This window comes from Pan troglodytes, chromosome 3 (assembly GCF_028858775.2).
Source record: "Pan troglodytes isolate AG18354 chromosome 3, NHGRI_mPanTro3-v2.0_pri, whole genome shotgun sequence".
Lineage (NCBI taxonomy): Eukaryota > Metazoa > Chordata > Mammalia > Primates > Hominidae > Pan > Pan troglodytes.
In genome coordinates this window covers 47,578,253-47,595,442 of record NC_072401.2, presented here as the reverse complement: position 1 = coordinate 47,595,442, position 17,190 = coordinate 47,578,253, and the positions used below count along the sequence as shown (strand labels likewise).

General features: G+C 43.2%; 1 protein-coding gene across 4 annotated transcripts in view; it reads right to left on the bottom strand.

The window, feature by feature from the left end:
* Window positions 1-9,914, bottom strand: part of TMEM150C (transmembrane protein 150C) — an 80,112-nt gene extending 70,198 nt beyond the window's left edge. Inside the window, exon 1 of one of the 4 annotated variants that reach the window (XM_517190.9) lies at window positions 8,847-9,914. In XM_517190.9, the coding sequence (XP_517190.2) occupies window positions 8,847-8,926 (80 nt within the window). In that variant the 5' untranslated portion in view covers window positions 8,927-9,914. Of the gene's footprint in view, window positions 1-8,589; window positions 8,703-8,846 lie in introns of those variants that run through there. The other 3 variants (XM_016951525.4, XM_063809499.1, XM_054682932.2) reach the window with 3 other exon arrangements.
* Window positions 9,915-17,190: the final 7,276 nt, after the last annotated feature.

Genomic DNA, 17,190 nt, shown 5'->3' with positions numbered 1-17,190 from the left:
GCAACAAGCAAACAAACTAGAAGCCGGATGAAACCGAAGTAAGCCTTAAGGTACAACATCAGAGTCATGTTAAGTTGTCTTGGACAAACAATATGTTGAGAACTAATATAAAATATTCATAGACCAAAGTGGAATGGAGTCTCATCCTTCTGTGATGGCTATGGTCAAGCCAAGACTCTAAGAAATAAATTGCGTGCCTTCCAAAGGCATTTTCTGGCTCTGAGACACTGAACAGGGGAGCAGTTATCATCCAGAAAATCCTCTTTAATTTCCCATTTCGATAAAATAAGTTAGAACTTGTGTTATGAACAAGAAAGAAGAGTGAAAAAAAAGTCACTCTGAGCCAAGGACTGTGCTAGGGACTTCACAAATATTGTCCAATAGCTAATAAAAAGCAACATTTCTGAATTGCTACATTTATGATTCTGTAAGTGAACACTGATTTGGGTCAGTGGCTTGATCTTAAAAGATCACGACGTGCCACTATTTGATCATAACTGTATCGTTCTGCGAATCAGTTAATGGAGAATTTTCATCTTTATTTTTATGTGCATAAATATACAATCAAAATTTTGTTATAAAATGGCAAGCCACTCCTTTTCCTATAAATCAATTTTATGCCACATGTAAGCTGAAATTAAAATGGGGAAACACCAATCAAAATGTCACAGAAAAGATAATCAGCTTTCTCAAGAACAATTCTATTAGCTGCTAAAATTACAGGAGATAAATATGGTTCTTGTGAATACTGTGCTGTCAATGACAAGACTGGAAAATGTTTCAAAATGCCATACTTTTGAAGTCTATGGTATGTGGGAACATAATACCACAAAGGCAGAAAAAATGTCACCCACAAGTTAATATTCCTGCTACTACATGTAGGTATATTTTAGTTATCAGTGTTTCTACATAAATATACTTTAAGTTTCAGTGCAAACTAGAATTTAGAAATTCCAGGAGATATATTTCCATTAGAAATTCCAGGATGATTATATTACAGAATTCTAATTTTAATTTGCAAATACTCCAAGTTCAGTAAAAAAATACTATTTCTATTGGGATTGCATTACAATGGTATCAACATTTCTTAATTAACACTATTCACTCATGAATCAACAGAATGAAAATAACTTGAAAGACTATTTTATCAACCAGCACAGTTTAAAAAATATATAATGTTAATTTTAGCTACATACAGTTTTAATTTATGCTTTAAAACTTCTAATTATTGCCATTTAAATATTTCTTTGGCAGTCAAGTCATCATAAGTGTAAAAAAAAGAGTAAGAAATCTACTTTGTTAATAAATGAAATGTTTGATGAATAGTAAAGCTATGCTATTTTTGGAGACATTTATGTTTATATTCAGTTGATTGTCATAATTCATTATAATTGCTTCAAAGTTAAATAATATCATTTAAAGTATGGGCTAATTTCCTATACCGCCATAGTTAAGCATAGTTACTTCTTAAACTTTGTCTACACTTGTCTAAAAGTATTACCCCACTTTCAATGTTTTCTCAAAGGCAGTTCATCTTGCCCCTTTGTATTCCACAGATAGAGTCTGGATCACTGTCCTCGGAGATGGAAGATTCTACAGCCTTGAACAAAATCTGAATAGCTTTAGAATTTTTCACATGTTAGACACAGCTTCTGTACTTTTTAAAGGAAAGTAAGCATGATGGCAAGCTGTTGCCTCTTCTAGTCTACCTGACAAAGTCTATGGACTTTAAGTGATTCGATTACATTAAGTTTGACCTTTAAGGAAAACTGAAATCTACTTCCAAAATGAAATTAGTTTTACTTTCTAGATTGCACTGGAGAAAAAATATTTCCAGCCTCACTTTCAAGACTTCTTTTGTCATATGAAATTCTTAAAACAACATTGTTTTCTATATATTTTATTAAAACTATGTCACGAGGCACTTGTGGGCAGGAGGTGATTTTGAAAAGACAAATAACTTAGGATGTAGTAAATAGTGGTAGATTTATAAGACGGACGTATCCACTGAGACCATTTGTCACTATCTGCTACAAACAAATGTGTGCAGAAGTTAGGAAGTGGTTAGCAGGGAAGGAAGACAGCTCTGGAGACAAAATCTGTAGTCAGTCTCTGGGACAAGCATATTTCTTTGGGCATATAGCTGTTTTTTCAAGGGCATTAACCTTCAGAGACCACAGGCTGGCAGCAGTGAGGTCTCTTCCTGCCTAAATGTGCAATGATTCCCCTATCCCCCATCAGGCCTCCTCTTACACAGAAAATAACTGGCATCAGCTTATTTCCGCACTTGTACAATGCTCTACAATTTTTGAGCCTCACAGTTTTGTAGATGTACATCTATGTATTGCTATCACATTGTAAGATGGGAGGTGAGGTGGTTGAACGCTTGGGCTGTCACCAGATTGCGTGGGTTCCTATTCTGCCTTCACTACTTACTGGGATGTAGGTACTGCGGGATAATGGCAATACCTACACCAAAGGACTGTTGTGAGAGACAAGATAAGATGCAAAGCATTCAGCATGGAGGACTTGGTAAGCACTCAATAATGTTACTCACTGTTAGCTATTATTTTTGTCTTAGGTCAGTGTTTCCTCAAGTGGATCCCAAGCCTAGTTTCATAGGCAATATTTTACATCATGAACCAGTATACACATATACACTTATGTAATAATAATGCAAATAATAAATATGCATATATGCTGCTTATTACATATGGACTGAGTGGTGCAGAGTTAGGATTTGAACCTAGGGGTCCGGGGTCCTGCTTTTCTAGTGTTGGTTTTTTTTTTTCTTGGAGGGAGGATTACAGGCACACATCACCACACCCGGATAATTTTGTATTTTTAGTAGAGACGGGGTTTTGCCATGTTGGCCAGGCTGGTCTTGAACTCCTGACCTCAAGTGATCCACCTGCCTTGGCCTCCCAAAGTGTTGGGATTACAGGCGTGAGCCAACGTGCCCAGACTCTCTAGTGCTCTGAACCACTACTCTCCACTGCCTTGTGGCCTGGTACTTGTTATACACGGAGGAGCCAAAGTTTCATCAAACACTAGTAACCCTCAATAAAAAGGATGCACAGTGACCACTTCTATTACACATTTTATTTCATCAAGAAAAATGCTGATCCTAACCTGCTCAATTGATTTTATGACCCAAGACATGTAATTTGAAAAATACTACAGTAAGTGTTGTAAGAAAAATTGTTTTGAAAACACTAACAGCCAGGCATGGTGGCACACGCCTGTAGTTCCAGCTACTTGGGGGGCTGAAGTGGGCGGATCCCTTGAGGCCAGGAGTTCAAGAATGCACTGAGCATTCTGGGTGACAGAGTGAGTGAGACTGTGTCTCTATTAAAAGAGAAAAGAAAAGAACAGAAAACAATAACAATAAAAAGTTAAATAAGTATATGTATCTCATCTTAGAGGCTTTACCATGCTATTGTGCATTATAAATCTCCAAAAAAAAAATAAAAAAGATTATATGGAGCATTTATTCAAGCATCCCCATCACCCTATGGGATGGACACTAATTTGGGAAATGTTATCAGGGGGTGTTAATATCTTCAACACAGAGATAATTTGGGAGTTATTTCAACCTATAATTAGTAGGCACAAACATAGTCAATAAATTTTTAAATAATTGATTGAGGAAGAGTCCCTTCCAGAGGAGGGGAACCCCCAGGACCCTGAGCTCTGGCCTGGAGAGAAGTACCCTAGATACCTATGCTGGGTGCGAGAGCATCACTCACCCAAGAAACATGAGAGGCAGTGTCTTGTAAAACAGTCTAATTAACAACATGTCCCTCTCCATGATCAAAATAATGGCTTTAATCAAAGCAAATTAGTTTAAAAATGGAAACAACATGCTCGATGCTAAATCAAATCCCATTTTAATGGCTTTACTAAAAATAATGGTAGGTTACACCTTAAGTGGATTTGGTAATCTCCACAGGCTAGACTTGAGCAAGAGGATCTGGGTTTGAAACCTAAGGGAAAGAAACCAGACAAGAAGGGCAGAAACCAACAGAGGCAGAGGCTTCGGCTGCTCCTGGAGCCAGGGGTACCCATTTGTCAGACTTTTCACAGGGTCTCTGTGATTGTAATCAGGGGAAGAGTGCGAGAGTTGTGCATCACTACCTACTTCCTAACTTTCTCTGAACCTCCTCTCCCTTGAAAAATTGAAACGTACAGAAACTGACTCTAAGAATACATGATCTATAATGTGCAAAAGAGCAAATAAGCCCAAGTTCATGAACACTGACACGAGGGGCCAGGCATCTAAACAACTCTGGGTGATGCTCATTATTGAGGCTAGCAGACACATAGAAATTAAAAAGAGAAACAGTTTTTAGAGTAGGGTTGAACTTCAGCACAAAATATCTTCTTTAGAGCAAGTACAAGTGGTTTTTCTTTTCTTTTTCTTTTTTTTTGATATAGAGTCTAGCTCTGTCACCCAGGCTGGAGTGCAGTGGCACGATCTTGGCTCACTGCAACCTCTGCCTCTCCCGGGACCAAGCGATTCTCCTGTCTCACTCTCCCGAGTAGCTGGGATTACAGGTACCTGCCACCATGCGCAGCTAATTTTTTTTGGTATTTTTAGTAGAGACAGGGTTTCACTGTATTGGCCAGGCTGGTCTCAAACTCCTGACTTCATGATCCACCTGCCTCAGCCTCCCGAAGTGCTGGGATTACAAGCGTGAGACACTGCACGTGGCCTCACAAGTGGTTTTTCATAGCAATAGGATTATGAAGTCAAATCTCAATTCTGGTATTATCAATGCCAATTGCCACTTTTTTTTTCTAATTAAAGGATAATTGCCTTTAAATGCTATCTCTCTAGGAAATATGGAGAGAAAATTCAGAACTATACTGTCCAATATGGTAGCCACTAGCCTCATGTGGCTATTTAAATTAATTAAGGCTAAATAAAATGTAAAATTCAGTTCCTCAATTACACTAGCCCACATTTCAAGTGTTCAATAGCCACATGTGGCTCATGGCTATCATACTGGACAGATTACAGAACATGTCCAGCAATGCAGAAAGTTCTTTTGGACAGCACTGATCTAGAAAAGGCTGTTTATAGATGCCAAAAAGGAAAATATTAATTTCTTACTTAGTAAAAGAGCTTCAAGCCCTACCTACCAAAGCTGGTTTGACTCAGAATAGTTTGGGGCTGAATTTGAAGGCTACTGCCAAAGATTTCACGATTATCTCAAAATATTCTAAATGGCTGATCTAAAATCTCTTTGCATGATGACTGATTTTCCACTGCCACAAGTTGTCTTTCAAAATCTAAACATACCAGAAAAAAAAAAAATCTAAACATACCAGGAAATGATATTTGGTGATAACAATAAGTTCCAATAATTATGAACAAGTTTTAAAATACTTAGAACAACTATGAAAAAATATAAAGATACATGGCACCATCAGCTCCAGGAGTAAAAATTTATAGTTAAAATAAGTAGGGGCTGTCAGGCTTCTGAGCCCAAGCTAAGCCATCATATCCCCTGTGACCTGCACGTATACATCCAGATGGCCTGAAGCAACTGAAGATGCACAAAAGAAGTGAAAATAGCCTTAACTGATGACATTCCACCATTGTGATTTGTTTCTTCCCCACCCTAACTGATCAATGTACTTTGTAATCTCCCCCACACTTAAGAAGGTTCTTTGTAATTTCCCCCACCCCTAAAAAGGTTCTTTGTTAATTCTCCCCACCCTTGAGAATGTACTTTGTGAGATCCACCCCCTGCCCGCAAAACATTACTCGTAACTCCACCGCCTATCCCAAAACCTACAAAAACTAATGATAATCCCACCACCCTTTGCTGACTCCTTTTTCGGACTCAGCCCACATGCACCCAGGTGAAATAAACAGCCTTGTTGCTCACACAAAGCCTGTTGGTAGAGTCTCTTCACACGGACCCATGTGACAGGGGCTGGGCACAGCGGCTCCTGGCTGTATTCCCAGCACTTTGGGAGGCCGAGGCGGGTGGCTCAATTGAGGTCAAGAATTCAAGACCAGCCTGATCAACATGGTAAAACCCCGTCTCTACTAAAAATACAAAAAAAAAAAAAAAAAAATTAGCCAGGCATGCTGGTGGACGCCTGTAATCCCAGCTACTTGGGAGACTGAGGCAGGAGAATCGCTTGAACCCAAGAGGCGGAGGTTGCAGTGAGCTGAGATTGTGCCTCTGCACTCCAGCCTGGGCGAGAGAGTGAGACTCCGCCTCAAAAACAAACAAACAAAAAAAGTAGGGACACACTTATTACACACCTGTGTCTAGTCCTACGCTTTTCATGAACTTAGACCTGGATTCAATAACACTTGGACCCTATAATGTTTTGGGAACTTCAGCACACATCTCATTGGACCCTTACCAGAACCTAATCACACCGTAGTGCTGATTCGAAGTGTTACAGATTCTTCTGTGAAAGGGGATGACTGAGAAGTAATACATTATCTTGTCAGTGCTTGTCTTGCTTAATTGGTTACTGAACTGATCCCAAATGGCCAGATTACAGTGAAACCAAATGGCTGAGATTGCGGGGTCCAGCTAGCTTTTCCTCTCTCATGACTCCAGGCTGCCCTGCTAATCTGACCCACTGTACTAAAGAGGTGTGGGTCACAGGGGAGACAAAGCAGGAAGACAGCCAAGAGTGTAAAGCAAAGGGCCTTCTCTCTTGACAATTGCAAAGCAGATAAAGTGAGCCCAAAAACCCCTGCAAGGTCATTGTGAACATGATTGTGGTAGTTCTACAACAAAGGCTAAATATAACGCATTATTGTGTTCACGCAAAAAAAAAATTACTCCATAGAGCAAATTATCCCCCCACAAAGCAACATGGAAAAGGTATTTGTAAGAAATGCATGAATTAAGCAATTGCTCTGAAGACTTAAATGCCAATTTAAATACTGCAAACAGATTGCATTCAGCTAATGGCAGATTATAATAAACATGCATTAAAGTGTTTTTCAAATACTTTAATATATTTGTGAATGTCATAACATCTATCAACTAGTCATTATTGTTAGCAAAACTTCTTTACCCTTTTATTTACCATGTCCAGTTTGTGAGCTTCCAACTTGGGGGACTTGCAAAACATTTATTAAATAATGTATAAAGGACACACCATTAAAATTCCTATGCTTATGCCTTGAAGATTAAACTCACATTTCTAGCTCATTAATAGATGACAGCTATAGTTAATCCTGGAAACATGGAGTCTCTAGAACACATACAAGAAAAAGTTTGGGATTTGATACATGAGAGCTGAGACTAAAATTCTTTGATCGTTCACATATATGGGCCTAACAATTTTTCCTTGAAATAGGAAACTTTAAGTAGGTCAGTTTAATGACTGCTACCATGGAGTTTATAAATCCACACTCAACTATCCTTTCGATGAACTGCTGCCCAGAATGGAGTTATAGCCCTGCACTATTAAAATGTCTTTGGTTCAAGCAGAGAAAAATGCAGAAACTGATCCTGCCATTTAGGCTTTGTTATTGTTTTAGATCCAGTAACTGTTTGGTTTTGTTTTTCAACATGGCATTAGTATATCTGGTTCCCCAACAGGACCTCGCATGTAGGACATCGGAGTGGGTTCACTCGGGAAGATGGACTTCCATTCTACCTGAGCTATGTTCCCACATGCAGTCACAATCCTGGCCCAACCGTGAAAGGCGGTCTGGCCGGAATAAACCTGACCAAAAAGATCAGTGAAATGTTTGGGACATCATAAAGTGCTGTGGGGGTAGGGGTGGAGGAAAGGAATGAGTAGAGAGAAAAGGAGTATGAATTTAAAATGGGAAAACCCTCTCATACTCCATTTGATTCATTTAAGGAGGGGAAAACCACTCAAGGACTCTCTCCAGAACCCAAAGCTAATCACTTTTTTATTGCAGCAGATTACCAAAGAGCCTAGGTAACCCACCTACCACGGCCTCCCGCCGAAAAACTAAAAATCCCATTTCTTCCCAAGTGTGCGCCCACGAAAGGAAGGAAGACTGTGCATTTAGAGTGGAGGGCGGTACACAGGGCAAAGCAAGTTAGTGCCTCCTTCCCAGATCCCCTGCTTCCCGAGCCAGTCTGACCTGGCTAACGGCAAAGTGAAGGGAGAATGGCACAGGGACCGGGAGGTCAAACTTGGGGTCGCTTCTCACCCGAGTCCACCCGATAACGAGATGATGGGGCGGCGGGTGGGGACACCTGTCAAAGGACGGGGCCGGGGCCGGGGCCGGGGCCGCAGCGGGCGGGCTGGCTGGCGGCACTGCGGCGGCGGGGACCGAGGCGCGCCGGCTCGGGCGTTCGCAGCTCGCGGGGCAGAGCCGGCACCGACTCCTGGACTTGCCGGGGAGCGTGCGCCCGCGGAGGGCTCGGGCGGGCGGCCCCGCGCCCGGGACGCTATGGGAGGGGGCCGCAGCCGAGCAGGGCCCCGCAGCCGGGCGGACCCAGCTGCCCCAGCCGCGCTGCAGCCCCCGCCGTCCCCGGTCTCCGCCTGCGGGCTGCGCGCGGGGCCGGGCCGGACGCCCCCTGGCTGCGCGACGGGCCCAGGCAGGGGAGGGGGCGCCGCGCCTACCTGCTCTGGTGCGGCGGGGCCGCTGTCGCCTCGAGGGGCTGTGACCTGCTGCGGTGGCGGCGGCGGCAGCAGTCGCGGCGGGTAGGGCGCTTCCTTCAGGAAGGGGTGGGATCTGCTCACCCGCCCGCCCGGCCCCCTCCTGCCGCGCCGGGGCCCGCCCCCGACTTATTCTGGGGTCCCCGCTGCTAGGCCTTCGGGGAGAGTTGATCCCCTGGGTCTCGGGCTTCTGCCACCCCCCCGGGGCCCCTAATAGTCACCCGGGGCAGGAGCCGGGTGTGGACGGGCGAGCCGCTTCCTTCCGAAGCCTTTGTGGACGCGTTTGCCTGGCGCTCCTCATCCAACAAAAGGAAGGACAGAATCTTGGATCCTCCGCCTGGTGGTTATTTATTCCTGACCTGTTGTAACCTTCTGCCTGGCTCTCTTTCGTCCGCACACCTAGGGTTTTTGCACAAAGCAGCTAAAATTCATTTTCATGCCCATTGACTGAATGTAGTTCTCCTCCACTCAGCGCTGTCCCGCGGTTTTTGTTTTTTTTTTTTTCCTTCCTATTGAACAAACACAGAGCCAACTTCGGACCCTGGCAATGAACAGCAGACACCAAGGCCGACCTCCCAGCGCCAGCTTGCAGCTTTCCTCCCTGGGTCTCGTCTGAGTCCGTCATAAACTGTGTTCATCAGCGTTTTGACAGCTTCCCCCACCCCGGACCCCCAACCTACCATGGGACCCCATGGCACCATGTCAGTGACCTCTAGCAGCAGCATGGATCAATGCCATTTTTATCTTAGGCTCATCATGAGCCTGGGTTCCAAACACAACCTCTCTGGCCTCCCACAGGCGGCTCTCCTTTATCAACCGGCCTTTGTCAGTCCGCCCTCTATTCTTTTGGGGGCTTCCGTACCACACCTGTCTCCTTTAAACTGCTGTCTCTACACAAGCAGGCATTCCCTTTTTTTCTTTTTCTTTTTCTTTTCTTTTCTTTTCTTTCTTTCTTTTTTTTTTTTTTTTTTTTTTTTTTTTTTTTTTTTTTTGAGACGGAGTCTTGCTCTGTCGCTCAGGCTGGAGTACAGTGCCGCAATGTCGGCTCACTGTAACCTCTGCCTCTCGGGTTCAAGCGATTCTCTCGCCTCAGCCTCCTGAGTAGCTGGGATTACAGGCGCCCGCCACCATGCCCGATTAATTTTTGTATTTTCAGTAGAGGCGGGGTTTCACCACGTTGGCCAGGCTGGTCTCAAAACTCCTGGCCTCAAGTGATCCGCCCGCCTCAGCCTCCCAAACTGCTGGGATTACAGGCGTGAACCACCGCGCCCAGCCCAACCAGGTGTTTCTAAGAATCTTCTCCAATTCGGCATATTCAAATTCTGCAATTAATGTTCGGTTCCAGAACTCTCCCTTCCCCACAATTCTTGTGATTATTGTCTACTATGTGTATATTGATTCTTTTTTTTTTTTTTTTCTGTATGTTGATTTCTTGTTACTGTTTTCTCCTGGCTACTAGACTGTAAGCTTCCTGAGACCAGGGATCTTGCCTTCTCTTGTTTTCCTTATTTTAATGAGTGGGACTGTTATCCATTCAATTAAAATAGCAAAAGCAAAAACTGAATCTTAGTCTAGACTCCCTTGAAAGTATATGCTCAATTTTGTGGGAATTAGCTTATGTCTATTTTTCTGAGGAGAGTAACTACACATTAATCAGACCCTCAAAGTGGTCTGACTCCCCCAAAGTTAAGATTGCTTGAGGCCCATCCATGAACCCCTCCTCTGATGATACCTCTACTCCCTGTCCCCATGCCATTCATTTCTCTCTGCAATAACGGAAAGAGTCCTCTAGCTAGATCTTCCAGTTCATTCTTTCAGAAGTAGATCCAGCCAAAGAATTAGCTGTCCCTCAAACACAGAAGTGGTACTCTGTTTTCACATCAGAATCACCAGTGGGGGCTTTAGAAAATGATGCCTGGGTTCACCTCAGACCCAGAGTCAAAACCTGATTGGAGGTGGCGGGGGAAACCAGAACATAGGTATTTTGACAAAGAACCGCAGGTGATTCCGACATGGCCATGCCATATCACTCCCTTTCTTGGGAATAGGGCTCCCAATTTGTAAAATGCCCTTACTTTCCCCTCCCCCATTTTTTTGTGGAAGGATTGAGAATCCATGCACCAGGTTTAATTTATTTCAACATTTTCATTTTCATTTAGAGCCAGGCCTGTGTTTCCTAAAAAAAAACCAACTTGAGTTTGTGAGGATCGCAGGCTCGGTGCCATTCCTCAGCACCACTAAATCACCACCGCCTTCATCTCCAAAATGTCCCTCCAAATAAACCCAAAAAGCAAAATGAATTACATTCCTGACAGTGATATTAACAGCTGAAATTGTGTGTTAAAATGCTGGCCATGAAGGAGAGTTGGTTGCTATAAGCAGATTCTGTTAATGTCATGAGAGTTCGAGTGAAGCTTCGAGAGTACAAGCAAAACATGGGCTTCTCTGTGCCTTTTTCTTTGTATCCCATCTGTTAAAATTTGTTGTCCACCATGTACTCAATATGCCCTTAGATATTTTAAATCATAAATGGGTGTAAGACTGAAATACTTTTCCAGAACCGGTTGTCCTTTTTTCTTTTGAGTATTTTTTGGGGGATGAATTTTAAATGAATCTCTGAAGGCTTCCAGCCAGCACTTGCTTCTACCTCACAAAGACCAGTAAAGGCCCCAAGGCAGCTTGGTCCTGAGTATTTTCGGAGTGAGAGTGAGGAATTGTTGTGTTGATGAGGCAAGCACATATTTGTGAGGATCTTCCTACATCCTCTTCTTATTCCTTTTTTTTTTTTTTTTTTTTTTTTTTGAGGTGGAGTCTCGCTCTGTCGCCCAGGCTGCAGTGCAGTGGCGCGATTTCGGCTCACTGCAACCTCCGCCTCCCGGGTCCATGCCATTCTCCTGCCTCAGCCTCCCGAGTAACTGGGACTACAGGTGCCCGCCACCACGCCTGGCTAATTTTTTTTTTGTATTTTTAGTAGAGACGGGGTTTCACTATGTTAGTCAGGATGGTCTCGATCTCCCGACCTCGTGATCTGCCTGCCTCGGCCTCCCAAAGTGCTGGAATTACAGGCGTGAGCCACCGCACCCGGCCTCTTACTCCTTTTTATAGGAAGCTAGCTCTCGGAGTATGTGCTATGCCTTGGCATCACTTGGGAGGTTGTCACATTGGTCCATTATAAAATGTGACATTGAATAAAGGTTCTGTCCCACTTCTGCCTCCAATTCAAAGGCCATCTCTGGAATGGCCATTGGCAGTGAAGGATTTAGGTTCTCTGTCTAACATCTGCAGCACTCCCCCTGTTCCCAAGAACTCCTACACCACTGAGCTTGGTTCTGCCCTCTCATATGTGAACTCTCTTCCTCTTATTCTCAGAACTCTCATGTGTGTCCTACCGATGGTAAGGAGTTTGATCACAACTGGCTGTCTTTTTAAAAATTGCGTACAAATATTCATTTTGTACCTTTAAATGATCTGTTGATATGTTCCAAAATGATTCAGTCTGTGAGGAAAGACCAAGCACAGAGTTAGAGACTGGGGCATGGAAGAAATAGAGCGTAAGGCCCAGAAAGAGATGCCAGCCACAAACTTTGTAAAATTTTGTGTCAAATGGAGATCCATACTCAGAGACATCAACATTCTACAGAACCACAACGAGGCATCCTAATTTCAACACCATGTTGTTCTACAAGGCTGATGTCCTAACTCTGGTGCACAGCACAAACATCCATCTATCTGAGTTGGGGGCAGGGGGCAGTTTCCTGATATAAATGAATTTATTATCTAACTGAAACCACTACAGAACATTTAGAATTACAAAGAAATTTTATATTCTTGCTCATTTGCTTTCTCTTGGGCAGTCAATTTGTTTTTGTTATTTTATGATTCAAATCACTTCCCTAATTCATTTGAAAAAACAGAATTGAGAAGCACAGCTCATAAATAACGCTCTCAGGGATTCTGGAAATCCCTGCTGCTGGTCCAATTGCAATGACTTTCATTATAATAAAAATCTCTGTATAACGAAGTTATTGCCAAACCTTATCCAACAACTGGTAATCCAAGTAGTCTCTGATAAACAACAAAATCAGCTGGGCGCAGTGGCTCACACCTGTAATCCCAGCGCTTTGGGAGGCCGAGGCGGGCGGATCATGAGATCAGGAGATGGAGACCATCCTGGCCAACATGGTGAAACCCTGTCTCTACTAAAAATACAAAAAATTAGCTGGGTGTGATGGTGCATGCCTGTAATCCCAGCTACTCAGGAGGCTGAGGCAGGAGAATTCTTGAACCAGGGAGTCGGAGGTTGCAGTGAGCCGAGATCTCACCACTGTACTCCAGCCTGGGGACAGAGCGAGACTCCATCTAAAAAAAAAAAAAAAAATCAAAGAAAGTCATTGGAATGGCATTTTATTGTTATCAAAACTGCCTATTAAAGATAACCTTGTTAGGGCAATTGGAACGATAGTGAGAGTACATCTAGTCACAGGATGTTAAATGGAAGCCTTTATTTTATTCCCATTTTTAGAGAGGCCTCAGATAATAGTTGTCAACCACACTCACATGCCAAACAAAGTTCTGTACTACTATGCAGAATTTGCAAAGGAGTGTTCCTGAATTTCTCGTTTACCCTGTCATGTCATAGGTATTCTAAGAGGCCCTTTCTCTGCACTTAACAGGGAGGGGAAGGGGCTTTTCTCTCACCTTAAGTCTAGTGAGAAAGACTTCAGGAAGACCTCTTGGAGAGCTCCGTGGATGTCCCCTGCAGTTTAGGGAATACCATGGACTGGTGCCTGCCTCATGCCTGAGAAACCTAAAGGACCAGAGTTAGTAAAAGTGGCCTGAGTATCAGGTAGGGACTGTGGCTGGGGAAGTAATTTACTCTCACGGAAGACAAGTCTAAGAGAGTGACATACAGCAGGATTGACCTTGATTGTACCCAAGAGGATTGCTTGCAAAGGCAGGGGTCTCTGCAGAAAGAGGCCAGAGGTTTGCCTCCAAATGTGCAGGGTCCAGGGCAAGACTCTAAAGCGATGAGGCAGAGGCGAAATGAACCTGCTCATGCCAAGGGGATGATTGGGTGGTGAGAAGCTCCCCAGCAGGGTGGCTGTGGTAAGCAATGTCCAACAAACCCATCACAGGGATCATAAGAGAAAGCATCAGCTGGAAACATCTGCCATGGCCAGAGGTAGCCATGGTAGTGAGAGCCATCCAACACCTTTCCGGCTCCTCAGCTCTCTCTTCCCGTTTTCCATCTTGGAGGGACCGGGTAGCCAGTGAGAGTAGAAAGAGGTGGAAGCACTAGGCTGGAAGGAAAACACAGGAAGCCTACCATCACCCACATTTTCCCGCTGAAGTGTGGAATTTTTAAGATTATTTTACTGTACCACATATTTTTAAAAAAACTTTTAGGTTCAGGAGTACATGTGCAGGTTTGTTATATAGGTAAACAGCATGTCACAGGGGTTTGGTGTACAGATTATTTTGTCACCCAGGTAAACGCATAGTATTCAATAGGGATTTTTTCAATCCTGTCCCTCCTCCCACCTGCCAGCCTCAAGTAGGCTCCATGTCTGTTGTTCACTTCTTTCTGTCTATGTGTACTCAATGTTTAGCTCACACTTCTAAGCGAGAATATACGGTGTCTGGTTTTCTGTTCTTGCATTAATTTGTTTAGGATTGTGGCCTCCAGCTCCAGCTATGTTGCTGCAAAGGATATGATCTCATTCTTTTTTACGGCTGCATAATATTCCATGGTGTATATGTACCGTATTTTCTTTATCCAGTCTATTTTTTTTTTTTTTTTGAAACATAGTTTCACTCTGTTGCCCAGGCTGGAGTGCAGCTCACTCCACTACCTCCGCCTCCTGGCTTCAAGCAATTCCCCTGCCTCAGCCTCCTGAGTTGCTGGGATTACAGGCGCTCGCCACTACACCCAGCTAATTTTTTGTGCTGTTAGTAGAGTCAGGGTTTCGCCACATTGGTCAGGCTGGTCTCGAACTCCTGAGCTCAAGTGATCCGCTCACCTCAGCCTCCCAAAGTGCTGGGATTACAGGCATGAGCCACCGCGCCCATTCCAGTCTACTGTTGATGGGCATTTAGGTTGATTCCCTGACTTTGCTATTGTGAATAGTGCTGCAATGAACATACAGGTCCATGTGTTTTTATGGTAGAATGATTTATATTCCTTTGGGTATATACCTAAAAATGGATTTCTGGGTCAAATTGTACTATGTATATATATATTTGTGTGTGTGTGTATGTGTGTGTGTGTGTGTGTGTGTGTGTGTGTGTTTGAGAGAGAGAGAGAGACTTGCTTTATTGAAATATTCTCCTTATTATAGTAGTTTGGAATCGAACCTATAATGTCTCCAAGGTATGCCTGTATCTTATCTCTTCTAACAACTTTTTTTTTTTTTTTTTTTGAGACGGAGTCTCGCTCTATCACCCAGGCTGGAGTGCAGTGGTGCAATCTCGGTTCACCGCAACCTCTGCCTCCCAGTTCAAGTGATCCTCCCACCTCAGCCCCCCAAATAGCTGGGATCACAGGTGTGTGCCACCATGCCCAGTTAATTTGTAATATTTTTGGTAGAGATGGGGTTTCACCATGTTGGCCAGGCTGGTCTCAAACTCCTGACTTCAAGTGATCCACACACTTTGACCTCCCAAAGTGTTGGGGTTACAGGCATGAGCCACCACACCCGACCTGTATGATGCATATTAATTACTGAAATGAGAGTGTATTTTTGGCTAAAAGTAATCAGAGGCCTTTTAATTATTTGAGAGTAACCTAAAATGTCATAGGGCCTGTGTATTCAGTCATCTGAGGGGCAGGAAAACTGGCTCCACAGAGCAGATTTAACGGAAGAAAATAAAGCTGCATTCTGAATGTACCCATGAGCCCAGCTGGGTCAGCATATCAGCTATCCATTCAAATACAATGCACTCCATATTATATCTTAAAATCTCTGAGGATGTCTCATTCTGACATCTTACCTGAATTATTAGCATGTCATATGTGTCAAGAAATTCCCTTTGTATGTATATAAATTATAGTTTAAGCTTCCCAACAAGTAAGTTAGAAATAAGGATACTGGATTAAAAGAGCCAGGAATCTAAATGTTGCTTAGCCTTCTATTAAATAAGTATCTGTAAATAACTGTCTGTAAATAACCGTAAATAAGCTGTAGTTTCCTCCTCTTAAAGGGCCTGCATAAGATGATTGCCAAGGCCTCTTTCAGCAAGAAAATTCTATTTGGAAAGGCTACAGTACACCACAGATCAAGGACCAAGTTTTCAGACTGCTCCACAGGTGAGCAGCCGTCAGACCAGCATATCTGGCGCGAGATCGCTGCAATGGTTTGGAGTGATAAGGAAGAACTATTTCCAAAATGAGGTACTGACAAGCACAGTGGTGCCTTCCTTTGAAGGTGACATGTTACCTTGGTGACAGTTTCCATATTATGCACTTGGCAATTGTGATCTGGGAATTTCCGAGCATTTTCCTGTATTCTCTGGGGTCCTGTATCACTCCTGCCATCCTCCTCCAGTGAGAAACAGAGTTGCAAAGCCATCTGTGACTGGTGTTCAGAGGGAGAGCCACAAATGAAAACCAGATCCTATGTTCTGAAATTCACTGAAATTTTCCCTATTTTACTCCATTTTCCCTATTTTAACTAGGAGATTCTTGTCTGCTACAAGAGAATAAGCCAAAAGAGTGGGCAATTTTGATTTTAATCAGTCCCCTCTTTGGACTTTTTGCCAACATGCATTAAGCTTATGGAAGTCATCCATTCTCTATTGATTTAAAAAAACCTTCTAAATTAGAGAGCTAATGACTAATCATTTTATGGTATCATATCCTTTTCGCCACAAACGGCTGTTTTTGAGGACTTTTAGTAATTCTTATTCAGTTTTTTAAAGTTCTAACCAAGTGATGTTTCTTCAGCCTGATTGTTTTATTGTCCCACTCTGCTGTCTGCCACCCAACTGCCCAGTCTTTACCCTGAGACCTTGCTATGATCCAGCAACTAAAGAGTTAACAGTAAACGGAGAAGCAGGCCTCCTAGATCTGCTGAGGTGGGTAGCCAGTGTCTGACAGGCTGGTGTCCTTTCTGCACTGATTGTTACATATTTTAAATGTCATCCCTGATTGGGGTCTCTTGGAAAATATTCTCAACTTCTCTCCAAAAAGCATCTTTTTATCATCTCTCTTTCTCTCTCCACCCTCTTAGAAGTTAAAGGTCTCCAACTTTGTTTCCAAGCCAAACTCTATCAGCTGTTATCTTTATTCTGTCCTCTCCTAATACTCTCTCTTTTGGTACCTGATCCCTCCCTCTCAAGTGGTCATTCCTCTCAGCCTACAAACATATGCGTATTTCCTCCATCCTAAAAACACCTTCCATAGATCCTGCCTTCTTAGTCAAACTCCAATTTCATCACTTCCCTTCCCTTCGATGAGAAAATTCTCAAAAGTTGCCACCTCCCCTTTACTTCCAGTCCTTGCTTTACTTTCAGCCCCCACTAATCTTTCAATTCCACACCTCCTCTGTCAAAAATGCTCCTTGTAGC